Below are 12829 nucleotides of genomic sequence, written 5' to 3' on the forward strand. Positions count from 1 at the left end.
GCTCTCATAACTGAGATAATCATAATTGAGATGTGCCTGATTTCCCATCTGTTCGTGTTTTTATGGGCTTACCTGTTCATTCAAGGGAAGTGATACAATGGTATCTTTATAACGATCCCACCATTCGCTGCTATCTATTTCGAGTTTTTCTGGTCACATTGAAATGAGGATATGGAATTCGACAGCAATACAACCAACCATACTGTTGCACCGTCTCTAGTGAGTCGTCTTGGTGTCCTCTGGTCGCACCGGGGCTGTTTGGGGGCCTGGTCCTCGTGGTAGGAAGCAAAAGCAGACATAGATGCTGGACCAGGCCAACGTCACAGCCTCCAGGAAATCTGCCGCCAGATAGACACCCTATCTGATTCCTCTCTTCGTCCAAGAGTGCATGAAACCCATACGTTACAATGTACACAATGCTTCGGTCTCTTTGTTCTCGTCTGTAGTATGAGGTAAAGAAGTGGCGTCCCGTAATATGTTGATTTTCGATAGACGCCCACACCGCAACTCTCGGTGGACGCTCCGCTTCGCTTCCTGTTCTTCCCCAGTTCAGTCATGACTGTGACGCCGCTTTCTGAAACTGATGAGAAGGAATGTCCCGGGGTGTGTATTCCTCCGACTCAATCACACAGCGTCTAGATGAATGTATTGCCGCCGCGGCGCTCGCATTCGACGATAACATGAATAGCCATCCAGAATTCCACCTGTTGGAGAAACAGGTGGACAGATATCGTTCGCGACTTGATTATGTAAGGGTCCTCGGAAGCTGCGTAGATCGACATGAATATCATCTATACGAGATGTTCACGTACCTTCTCATCAGAGTTATGAGGGTTGGACTCAAACCATCTGATTCCCGGTAGTTAGGCGCGGGACGCATCTACCTATCGAAACGTAAACAATGAGTCGTACCATTTATGACAACGGAAAAAACGAACCACCAACAGGGATTTCGTCAACGAACGAACACGCCCTAGCCTCTGGGCGCCAACTAGGGCTTCTCGACCTCTCTCATCACGCTCACTATTTGGTCCCAAATTCTTTTCTCGTGGTCGTTCCGAGCGACTCTCACCCCGGTACTATCATCACAAGGCCCAAGGATGGTATTCATGCAGGTGGATCAACCACGCTACATCGACCCGTAGCTTTGCACCAGCACTGATCCATCTATCAGCATCCAGTGAGCAAAATATAAGTGACAGATGGAAGGAAATGTGAATATACAGTTATTTTCCATCCTACGACCTTGTGATGTATACCGTCCATCATCACACAACACTCGGGCGAACCAACATGATATTACACCCTGGGTTAACATTCCTAATTTTGACACTGCAGCTACCACATGTGAGGTCCGGGTTTCTTCGTCACGTTCCGCGCCACACCCAGACACGTCCGCGTTAGACTCGAGGAAACTTCCTCAGACGCATATCCCGAAGACCTTGTGTAGGGTCGACGTTCAATAGTTCCGAACTAAACCGTGATGACGTATGAGGCTCTCGAGATCGGTACAAGATATCTGTAAGAAGCGGGAACAAGAGGTGCAGAAAACATACTCACCTGGATTCTTCGCAGTGATGCACGGATAGGAAAGTACGAAGAACGATGTTCCACGTGCACCATTCGGAAGCTGTGTGAAGAAGATAAAGATCATCTGCCGGGATGACATTTTTAACTATACATTTGAGAGTTTGAGGCATACGTGTTGTATTCGCATTCCATGTCGTGGCATTAGTCGGTCACCGGGAGAAATATCGCGTACATGTGGCAGGCTGGATTACAATTCTTGATGGTGAAATCCAACCTCCGGTTTACTTACCCTTTCATCATAATCACATCGATTATCGATTCTTCACCCAGGCTCCGAAGACTTCCCACCAGCAAAGGCAGCGCATAGCCAAATTATTGCTGTCGAGATCAAAATAAGTGGTCTCGTGTTCGATAAAAGGTGAGGGGGGACGGATCTCGAAAATGGATTTATCACTCAGCAAGCGCGCGCTACCACAAAGGCGCTAAGATGTTCTCGACGTATCAAATTTTCTCGACCCCTACCCCTCGTACGTTACTCTTATGGATGATATCGAAGCCGAAGCACAGACCGGCAACAATTTTGGAGCATGGTAATCCCTCAGTTCATAGTTGATATGGTGGGTAAGGAAATATTCGTACGTCAGGACTGGATGGGGACCCGCGAAAAAGCTGAGCGTAAGGATGCACTGTAACAGAAGGGTCCGATTCGTATTGGGACATGAGAGAGGAGGATGACGATGACTGAAGCACAACACTTGGTCGGAGAATAGGAGGCAGAGACAGTCTATCAAACAAGATTTAGTCGAGGTCCATTGAATTATAAGTAGTAAACGTGCTTCGTAAATCTGACAGAATTCCAGCGTAGACATCGTTGGTAACCGGTAAAGTCGCCACGCAGTAACCCAGCAGATGTGGTGGCCAATCTCTACAATGATCATAGTTTTTATCGCATTGCCCACCGGCATTTCCGTTGGAAGAAAAACTCGCTGCTCTCCTCCAGCGTTTCCATCCCTGGTCCAACCTAGTTGTAGTTTATCGGCATCAGAGAACTTGAATAAAAGGTAATTTGAGGCCTACTTGGAATCTAGGATAAACAAGCGACTTGGGTGGTATGCGTGTCTGGAAAACGGTGCACAAGAATGAGAACACTCTATCCGGCGGATCGCCAGGGAATGGAACACAATTCTGGGGACCGCAAAATCGAAGCTAGAATATGCAGGCGAAAAATAACATAGGTGAGGGCTGTGGATAGCGATGGACGGGGAATCTGACGTAGACGTAAGCTTTTGACGTATGAGCCATGTCGTGATTGGCGAGGGACTTCAATTTGGCTTAAGGTTAATAGCTGTAGCTGTGGCGCTGTGGGATGAGAACAAGCCCAAATGTGCTGCTGAATCCTAGACCATTTGTAAAAAGGTGATTCAGTTCAGCGAGAAAAGGAGAGAAGGAGCTATACGCACACTGATGGCCGTCAGAAACTCTCCGCCTCTCTTGACTGCAGTTGGGACCTTTCATTCAAGTAATGCAAAGCAGCGGGCAGTTATGCGCCCTCCCTCCCTTCCAATTCGCTGATCCTCGAGCGTCATCAAAGTTACAGCAAGCTGTTGGGAACCATTCGTGGTAAAAAATCATCCTAAACACGCTATAATTGTTATACTTGGGTCGAGAGAAAGGAGCAGAAGATATCAGAACAGCTTACCTTGGCGCTTTCTTGCGATTGTATTGTATAACTGGCTCTTTGCGTCCTTCAATCTTTGGGTGGGAGCACACCCGCTGCTGAATTAAACGGTTCTCTTCTCTAGATACACGAGTTGTGATATATGTTCCTATGTAGCGAGCTGTAAATCATGACCCGGCATATGGAAGAAATTACCTACAATGCTGCCAAAAGCCTGTAGTCAGCTCCGTCGATCGCTGTCCTCTTTCAACGTCCTAAAAACGGCTTCTCAAAAGCTGCAGACTATGAAATACACGATGTCAGCACTAAATCCCAAGAGCGAGAACCATCCAACATACGCGTCTTGACGATGACAAAACGCTCTACAGATCCGTGCCAGGGGGCCAGAGTATTGACATCCGAAAGACAGAACAAAAGCTCCAACAGAGGTTCAGCGGTAGCAATTCGCGGCAGTAAACGTGAGAGCAGCAGGCAGCATGTCAGACAGAAAGCTCGGTGATGAGAGCGGCGTCGAGAACGGTATCAGTGAATTCGGTCCGGATTCCGGGATGGCCGGAAAACGGCATTGTGGCGCACATCCAAACTTGGAATCTGCTTTCACCAACGACGTCCCTCTCTTGCTCTACATGCTAGCGGTGCTCCCGGAGACATAGATATATGCTTTAAGATATAATATGGATATTACAGCCGTACAGAATGCGTCGATTCGTAGTTTATCGCCCGTAGTCGATCTTCGACAGTATCTGTGGGTCCATCTCAGTCCGGTTACTTGCCATTTAGTGAATTTCATGATGAGATTGTCAAATCTCTTTTCTTATTCCTTTGACAGAATACGATGGGATTTCCTCTTCGTTTGACTATCCTGGGATGCTAAACCAGCCCCTTTTCCGCTCTCCCACTCCTTTATCACCCGCTGCCTTTGCGTTCAACAGTATTCTCTCCTCCCCTTCTCTAAACTACTACTCTAGTCTGCAAAGGCTGTGCCCGAAGAGTATCGATTCCATCCAAGGCTTTCAGTCTCAGCTAGAGACATACTTTTCTTCTGGTCTTCTTGATGACGTTGGTCCCCCTACGCGAAGAGGCAACACCTCACGAGCGCAATTCTTGTGGCCGCGTACCCTAGACATAACGGTTGCGGGTCGGCTTCAAATCGTCGCGAATGCATCGTGTAAGGCGGGATTTGCGACCATCGGCGCTTTTCCCTTTGTTCCATTCACCGAATTCATCCGAAGGCGAATACGCAGGGCATGTTTCGCATGCGCATTGCATTTCTGCTTTCATTCGCGATAGCTCTCAAGTGGCCGGGTTTTTCTATACAAACACTCGGATGCTGTCTCGTATCACAACAGGCAGATCGACGAGCCTCATTTCCACTTCCCCGGTATGCGCTTGCCTCCACACTTCGCCTCCAACGTGTTCTATCAGCACCTCTCCCCAACTGTACCAAAAATGCGCTTATAAATTGGGCATTCTTTGCATTGAGTCCATACGTTTGGCCGAGTGCCTGACTTTTGTGCGAAAGAAAAATGAGCAGATATCGTGGGACTTGCTGTTCTCGCGGTGGATGAATGGCATTCAGGACCAGATAGCAAAGATAGCACCAGCTTTACTTGCGATAACATCTACCTGTGCTGTGAATAAAGAGGCTCGTAAACAGCTTGAGGAGGCTTCAAATCATACCGCTCCCAATGCGCTGCTCTCAAGCAATAACTCGACGCCGACTAATATGACCCGACCACAGCACCATTCTCTGATAATATCTTATCCGGTGTTTCTATTGGCAAGCGCAACGATTCATGGCTGGTAAGTGGCACCGGTTGACGGAAGGTGTCAATGCACGGACGGATCCCCTTTGCAGCAGTTCTTTACATTGTTCAGAAAATCAGATGAAACGGGCCTTGCCACATCTATAAGTGTCGTGCTTCTTTACCATGTGGTCCAAATCACATGTACATTGCACAATCCACTCTTGTGTCTCCGTCTTCCATCTGGATGTTTCTTCACTGGCTCAACATCACAGTCAGTACTGTGTCAGATCTGCTATGGTATCTGGTATTGTCAGTAACTTTCCAATTCTCCTGACGATTCCTATTGCATCTCTGGTTTTGACAGGTCGCCGCCTCCTCCAACGTAAGAGATCGTTGTGCAGAAGACGATCAACTGATCAACGTTCAAACCTTTCAGGTTTGTAGATGGTCTTCCAGAGCAAAAGCCTGAATCTCCTCCGTCGTACGTAGATCCTGTCCATCTGAATGACCCATAATGACTCTATCCTTCAGTCCTCCTCAGCCTATTACCTTTGGATGGTTGGTTTTATTTTCACGTCTAGGATATACATACTGATTATGAGATTGTTAGCTCTACCCCGCCCCTATACGCACTGGTTATTGGCATCGACAAATACCTTTCGAACAAGGTCCCAGATCTGAAGGGTGCAGTTGCCGATGCTGACGCCGTCGATACATTTTTGCAAGAGACTCTCCTCGTTCCAAAGGACCAAATCAAGAATCTTCGCAACGTGGATGCCACGAGAGTTACTATCGAGACGGAGATTAAGAGGCTTGGGGACAATTCAGCAATCAAAAAGGACGACCCGATTCTCATCTACTATGCAGGGCACGGAGCCGAAGCGGATGCGCCGTCTGGATGGCCCAGCACCGACAAGAAAATACAAATGCTTGTTCCTCACGATTTTGACCCCAACGGGTCGACCGACTCCGAGCGAGGTCAAGGTCTATTAGATATGAGGCTCTCTCATCTTCTCGCAGACCTCGCTATGAAAAAGTCAGACAACATTGTAAGATTTCTTTTTTTTTCTGTCACGTATGGTAACTGATTAGGTGCACCGACAGACTGTCATTTTTGATTGTTGTCACTCTGGCTCGGGCACGCGAATGGAAGGCAATGATCCTACTTTTGCCGTTCGCGGGATCGATCTCCCTGAGACTTATACAGTTGATCAAGACCTCTTGCATGACATTGAGCCGGATGCTCGGGCGGGTGTCGTTGCAAAGGGATTCGAGAAGTCCGGTCTGTCGTCACATATGCTCCTTTCAGCATGTAAAGCGGGACAGGCAGCCATGGAGAAACTCGGACGTGGCGCCTTTACTTCAGCGTTGTTGATCTTGTTACAGGACAACGGCGTCGACAAGCTTACATACAAGGATGTAATAACCAATCTGCCTGATCTTCCCGCGTAAGCCCACTTTCGTGTCCTAGTCTACTAAAACTGATCTATCTGTTATAGGCAACATCCGCAATGTGAAGGTGTCAACCAATCACGATACCTTTTCAATTCCAAAGTAGCCTGCCGACAACTATACCCCATCCGCGCATCTCCTGACTCGCCGGGCCAGTACGTTTTGGAAGCTGGCGAGGCCCATGGGATCACAAGCAAGGCCGAGTTCGTTGTCTTCGCAGATAGAAACATGGTATCTGAGCTTGGAACTGTCGTTGCTTCAACCACCACCGCTTTCACCACCACGTGCGATTTCGCTCCGCGCGGTGATGAAACACCATTCTCCCTTGCTAGTATTGGATATGCTTTGCAGGCTCGAGTCGGCGAGGGACAGGATATTCGCCTTTTCATCGAACCTGACATAAAATTACTCAATGTCTTTAAGCAGATAGCCAACGAGATGCAAAGCATCGAAGCAGCAAAGAGGCGATTCCGTTTGGTGGAGAAGCGTGACGATAAGCCGCATCTGGTCATTGGCGCGGATGGTGATGTTGTCCATTTCGAGGTCATGGATGAGCGCTGTCGACAACATGGGCTAACACACATGCCATTCAAAGTCAAAATCGATGATTCAGACACTATCCACCGCATTCTTCAAAGTTCCGCTGATTTCTACTGGCACCTTTATCGTTCTACTAGCCAAGGGGCCCCCCTCTCCAGCAACGTCACGCTCGAGTGTATGAAGCTTAAAGAGACCGGGAGGTTCACAGATGATTTACAAGAGATTTTGGAACCCGATGGCGATAATCTGAACATTGAAGGTGTGATTTCCGTCGATGTCGATGAGGATGCGATGTATGGATTCAAGATAACCAATATGATGTCGGTACCTCTTTATGTTTCGATGTTCTATTTTGATGTCAGTGATTTGAGCATCGGTGCGCTGTCTTGCTGATCCTCACTTCCCGCTCGACTGACCAGATCACCTGCCTTTTCAGATTCGTACTATCAACCGGGAAGCGCAAAAGACGGCGCCGTTGATGTTTGTCTTCCTGCCAGAGAGTCGTTGACCATCGGGTATGGTGCGAGTGGGACTGTTCCGCATATGTACGCACTAAGGGAGGGACAAGATGTTGATGTTGGCTTCTTGAAGCTGTTCATCTCGAAAAAGTATGTGGACTTGTCGGGTATCATCCAAAAGTCGCCTTTCGACGACGATCGCCACAGCGGGAGATCTCTGGTGAAGAAGAGGGATCTATGGGACGCGATGTGTGTTGCAGTTGTCCAGAAAAAGGGAGGGGGTGCTTCGTGATGCGTAGTGTCGCGGTGGCTTGTAAACTTTCCAGTATGCGACAATTATAACGGTGACGTTCATACCGATTCTTTAGTTTGATACCGGACTGTGGAATGGTGATAGGAAACGTGCCTTTAAGCTTTTGGCTTAAACGCCGGTTCATACCAGGCCCTTAACATTCCGAAAGACACACTATTTTCGGCCTAAGAGCGTTTTCCTCACAGTAGCTGCCACGGTAATCGACGAATGAAACCAGCATTTATATGTCAGCACCGTCATCGGGGAGAAGCTTGTAAGGGAGTAAAACGCCTTCAACGAGGGAGCTAATTGGTTCTTCATGTTTTTTTTTTTTGGCTCGAACACGTACACCGTAGGGGCCCAATGGGCTGGGAGTAACAGATTTCGAGGGATGGAACGGGCCCTCAGGCTTCAGGCATAAATGAAGATCATGGGTGTAGAAAGCAAGTTGTTGCCAAGCGAAGTGTGAAAAGGAAATCTGTTGACACGCCACTTTCGCGTCGTTGATCATCACGTGAAAAATTTGTCGCTCTCGGTTGAGTTACCTGGCTGTGGAGTTTGCTGCGCCCTTCACGCTGCCTGTCGGCTTTCTATACGTGAGTATAATTTCTGATTCTGCCTCTTTTCTAAGCATGCTCAAATGGAACCCTCAGGTTCAAGCGGTGACGTTATGGTGAGCATTCCGTAGGCTTATATTCTCCGGTGCTAGCTTACTATCGAATAAATAGGTTCCGGTCAACAATCGCGCTCTTCAATTTCCGTGTATCCCCCATTTTTGACATAGAAGATCACGATTCTGATATCTATCTGCCCCCCACTATGTCGCCACGGCTGTCTGCATCCACGCCGTACAACCATCTCCGGTCCCAGACACACCTTTCCGACACCAGGGCATCCAATGGTGCCGTCCGCTTCTCCTCGCGAGCCCTCCCCAGTGCGAACGGCGGCTTCCCCCCCCCTTCCTAGTTCCCTATGCATGTCATAACCACCACCGGCCTGTCACCCACCACTGCACTATGGGATAATGCAATGTATTGTCGATAGGTGTGCCCAAGTCCACCACCGACACCTACGGGCCCCAACTCCACCCATCTGTAACATTCTTGGTCATATTCGCAATGGTACGGTACATATCATCCTAGAACTTTTTGGATGCCACTCGTTTTCACCTTGCGGCACGTTTCTGCAGAATAAAACTTCCTTCCTATCTCCATGAATGCATCATATATTTCGAAGTATGATTGAGTATAAGTGGAAATTCCTTGTGGAGCACAGCCATAAGTTTCTATCGCTTTGTTGTATTCTCTTCTTTATATTCGGAAACAGGAAAATTAAGGATAAGAGTGTTGGCATGGCCATTGATCAGATATCTTTCCTACGCTCTGAATTCTACACCATGCACCTAAAAGATGAAGAAGCCGAAGGAATATGGTGGTCATTTTTTATGGAACGCTGTGTACGAAACTAAGAACGTGAACTGCTTTCTCGTATGATGGTATGACTACACATCGTGTATCACGAATAGACTGCAGAGTGGAAGGGAAACAATGACAAGGCAGCCGCTGAAGGTATCGAATCCAAAGGAAAGTACATACCGATATGAACGCCACGTTTCATCTTCACGGCCCAGTAGCTGAACCTGCCCGCTGAACAAGTGTGACACATATCGAGTCCCATACAGGTTTCCTTTTCATCGGTTTTGACTTGCTCTCGCGGTCGCCGACGAAAGGCGACTTCTGGACGATGCCCGACAAGTCTATATACTCCGTCGAGAAGAAGAGCTTCAAGAAGCCAACATCAACATCTTGTCCCTCCCTTAGTGCGTACATATGCGGCACACTCCCACTCGCGCCGTACCCGATGGTCAACGACTCTCTGGCAGGAAGACAAACATCAACGGCGCCGTCTTTTGCGCTTCCCGGTTGATAGTACGAATCTGAAAAGGCAGGTGATCTGGTCAGTCGAGCGGGAAGTGAGGATCAGCAAGACAGCGCACCGATGCTCAAATCACTGACATCAAAATAGAACATCGAAACATAAAGAGGTACCGACATCATATTGGTTATCTTGAATCCATACATCGCATCCTCATCGACATCGACGGAAATCACACCTTCAATGTTCAGATTATCGCCATCGGGTTCCAAAATCTCTTGTAAATCATCTGTGAACCTCCCGGTCTCTTTAAGCTTCATACACTCGAGCGTGACGTTGCTGGAGAGGGGGGCCCCTTGGCTAGTAGAACGATAAAGGTGCCAGTAGAAATCAGCGGAACTTTGAAGAATGCGGTGGATAGTGTCTGAATCATCGATTTTGACTTTGAATGGCATGTGTGTTAGCCCATGTTGTCGACAGCGCTCATCCATGACCTCGAAATGGACAACATCACCATCCGCGCCAATGACCAGATGCGGCTTATCGTCACGCTTCTCCACCAAACGGAATCGCCTCTTTGCTGCTTCGATGCTTTGCATCTCGTTGGCTATCTGCTTAAAGACATTGAGTAATTTTATGTCAGGTTCGATGAAAAGGCGAATATCCTGTCCCTCGCCGACTCGAGCCTGCAAAGCATATCCAATACTAGCAAGGGAGAATGGTGTTTCATCACCGCGCGGAGCGAAATCGCACGTGGTGGTGAAAGCGGTGGTGGTTGAAGCAACGACAGTTCCAAGCTCAGATACCATGTTTCTATCTGCGAAGACAACGAACTCGGCCTTGCTTGTGATCCCATGGGCCTCGCCAGCTTCCAAAGTGTACCGTCCCGGCATGCCAGAGGCATGGATGGGGTATAATTCGCATTGTGGGTTGGTTACTTTGGAATTGAAAAGACATCGATTTTGGTGGACTCCTTCGCACTGTGGATCTTGCCTATAACAGATAGATCAGTTTTAGCAGACTAGGACACGAAAGTGGGCTTACGTGGGAAGATCAGGCAGATTGGTTATTACGTCCTTGTAAGCAAGCTTGTCAATGCCCCTTTTCTTCAACAACTCCAACAGCGCCGTAGTAAAGGCACCGGCTTGTTGACCTTTCTCTATGCCACTTACTGTCTCTCTGGCTGTTTGCCCCCGCCTACATGCTGAAAGGAGCATGTGTGACCGGAGACCCCTATTTTCGTATTTCTTTGGAACGACACTCTCCCGAGCATTTGGCTCAACGCCATTCAAAAGGCCTTGAGGGATAGTGTAAGTCTCTGGGAGCTCGATCCCGCGTACGGCGAAGGTCGGATCAAGGTTGCCTGTTCGCGTTCCCGAGCCAGAGTGACAACAATCAAGAATGACAGTCTGTCGGTGCACCTAATCAGTTACCATACGTGACAGAAAAAAAAAGAAATCTTACAATGTTGTCTGACTTTTTCATAGCGAGGTCTGCGAGAAGATGAGAGAGCCTCATATCTAGTACTCCTTGACCTCGCTCGGAGTCGGTCGACCCGTTGGGGTCAAAGTCGTGTGGAACCAGCATTTGTATCTTCCCGTTGTCGGTGGGCCATCGGGACGGGGCTTTCGCTTCGGCTCCATGCCCTGCATAGTAGATGAGAATCGGGTCGTCCTTCTTGATTGCTGAATTGTCCCCAAGCCTCTTAATCTCCGTCTCGATAGTAACTCTCGTGGCATCCTTGTTGCGAAGATTCTTGATTTGGTCCTTTGGAACGAGGAGAGTCTCTTGCAAAAATGTATTGACTGCGTCAGCATCGGCAACTGCACCCTTCAGATGTCGGACCTCGTTCGAAAGGTATTTGTCGATGCCAATAACCAGCGCAAATAGGGGTGAGATGCTAACAAATCGCAATGCTTAATCAGTGCGCAAATTTGAGGATGTAAAAATAAAACCAACGGTTTAACCGGAGGAGCAAGGGGCCTGAAATAATTGGAATTAGTAGATTGAAGACCACGTACAGGACGGCTTACTTGGACGGAGGACTGTGAAGGACAGGGTCATTACGGATTATTGAGATGGACAGAATCTACGTACGACGCAGGAGTTGAAGGCCTTTTCTCTGGAATATCCGCAGTCCTACAAGGTTCGAGTATTAGGATTACAGTTTATTTACTTGGATGGGATCTACATACGGCGGTGGGGACCTGTAACAAGCAGAGATTCAATTCGAATCGTCAAAAGGATTGGAAAGCTACTGACACTGTTATATACCATAGTAGCTCGAACACATTTGTAACTCTGATGTTGAGCCAGAAAAGAAACATGCCGATGAAAGACGCAAGAGTAGGAGTGTACGTGTGGCTTGTACTGTTGTGCAGGGCAAAGAAGTGCGACACTTTATAGGTGCAGCAGGCTCTGTTGCCCTTTCACCAGTGCACATACATTCGCTTCGTATTCTGACCTTGTGAACAGTGAACACCCACCGCAAAGGTCCCACTGTGTCAAATGATGTAAAATTTTCGGGCGGGGGGTGAAAGAAACAGCATGTTAGAAGTGCCGCAAAGAACCTTGTCCCTCATCAACAGACATGGAGACTCTTCACGCTTCGATGAATACCACATTAGTGACGTGAATGCGAATGTTTGTTTATCTGTCTTCCTTCTTTGTTGGCAATCATATTTGGAAGTACAGTACAAGTACTCACAGCATTGGATATGAACTGATATCCAGGAATATCTCGTACATAGCCCATCGATAATATCACGTGAAAGAAAGGGTTTGTCAGATGGGGGAAAAGAGACACGACGGTCAGCATCGTAAATACCATATTGGGTAAGTCGGTATCATGTTTAAGGCTCGGTGCCAGATTTTAGCCGCGCGGACCCCAAGTTAATGAAGAGACCGACTTGACATGAAGATTGGATCCCCGGACTGTATGCCATAAGTGCGCTATTGGCCTTCATCTTGCACACTTTCACACTCTGATGCTGTGAAAACCCGCTACAAAGGAGATTCATCTGTATATTGACGCCCATGTACAAACCCTGTTCCCTTCTCCCGCTTTTAAGGGACATGAAGATGATGGTGAGTACGTTACGGCGACTGCTGTGACATGAACACGAATTTTGTCGTCCTTCTTTCTTCTCATAACAGTCGTAATCATAGTATGACTGCATCGTGTTTAGTGGTATCAAACACTGAAGAACATTATTTAAAAGCAATGGAAATATCCGACATGAGCACCGCCATTGAT

At 47.9% G+C, this 12829-nt stretch overlaps 5 protein-coding genes across 5 annotated transcripts; 3 read left to right on the forward strand and 2 right to left on the reverse strand.

Annotated features, from left to right (window-relative positions):
* Window positions 1-1400: 1400 nt before the first annotated feature.
* On the reverse strand, window positions 1401-2832 carry BT62DRAFT_1012175 (uncharacterized protein; the record flags this gene model as incomplete). Its single annotated transcript, XM_043177896.1, has 7 exons — window positions 1401-1519; window positions 1561-1630; window positions 2170-2314; window positions 2363-2455; window positions 2490-2551; window positions 2608-2736; window positions 2803-2832. 7 exons carry the CDS (start codon window positions 2830-2832, stop codon window positions 1401-1403), a joined length of 648 nt encoding a protein of 215 aa, XP_043034454.1.
* A 1384-nt stretch (window positions 2833-4216) lies between these two features.
* Window positions 4217-5506, forward strand: BT62DRAFT_559234 (uncharacterized protein). The gene is made up of 3 exons (XM_043181397.1): window positions 4217-5011; window positions 5067-5437; window positions 5498-5506. Exons 1-2 carry the CDS (start codon window positions 4368-4370, stop codon window positions 5119-5121), a joined length of 699 nt encoding a protein of 232 aa, XP_043034455.1. The 5' UTR covers window positions 4217-4367; the 3' UTR covers window positions 5122-5437; window positions 5498-5506.
* On the forward strand, window positions 5183-7854 carry BT62DRAFT_956394 (uncharacterized protein). The gene is made up of 8 exons (XM_043188373.1): window positions 5183-5265; window positions 5321-5338; window positions 5393-5437; window positions 5488-5514; window positions 5567-6005; window positions 6061-6404; window positions 6456-7324; window positions 7385-7854. The coding sequence occupies exons 1-8, from the start codon at window positions 5201-5203 to the stop codon at window positions 7696-7698; spliced, it is 2121 nt and encodes a 706-aa protein (XP_043034456.1). The 5' UTR covers window positions 5183-5200; the 3' UTR covers window positions 7699-7854.
* Window positions 7855-8465: 611 nt separating this feature from the next.
* Window positions 8466-8886, forward strand: BT62DRAFT_937557 (uncharacterized protein). Its single transcript, XM_043187347.1, has 2 exons — window positions 8466-8632; window positions 8665-8886. The coding sequence occupies exons 1-2, from the start codon at window positions 8518-8520 to the stop codon at window positions 8721-8723; spliced, it is 174 nt and encodes a 57-aa protein (XP_043034457.1). The 5' UTR covers window positions 8466-8517; the 3' UTR covers window positions 8724-8886.
* Window positions 8887-9054: 168 nt separating this feature from the next.
* BT62DRAFT_956397 (uncharacterized protein) lies at window positions 9055-12359 on the reverse strand. Its single transcript, XM_043188374.1, has 10 exons — window positions 12281-12359; window positions 11836-12230; window positions 11769-11780; window positions 11671-11712; window positions 11607-11618; window positions 11533-11556; window positions 11038-11473; window positions 10618-10982; window positions 9695-10566; window positions 9055-9634 (listed from the first exon to the last, which is right to left on the reverse strand). Exons 2-10 carry the CDS (start codon window positions 11898-11900, stop codon window positions 9318-9320), a joined length of 2145 nt encoding a protein of 714 aa, XP_043034458.1. The 5' UTR covers window positions 11901-12230; window positions 12281-12359; the 3' UTR covers window positions 9055-9317.
* Between the last annotated feature and the right edge of the window lie 470 nt (window positions 12360-12829).

This window comes from Guyanagaster necrorhizus, assembly GCF_019112545.1.
Source record: "Guyanagaster necrorhizus MCA 3950 unplaced genomic scaffold BT62scaffold_43, whole genome shotgun sequence".
Taxonomy (NCBI): domain Eukaryota; kingdom Fungi; phylum Basidiomycota; class Agaricomycetes; order Agaricales; family Physalacriaceae; genus Guyanagaster; species Guyanagaster necrorhizus.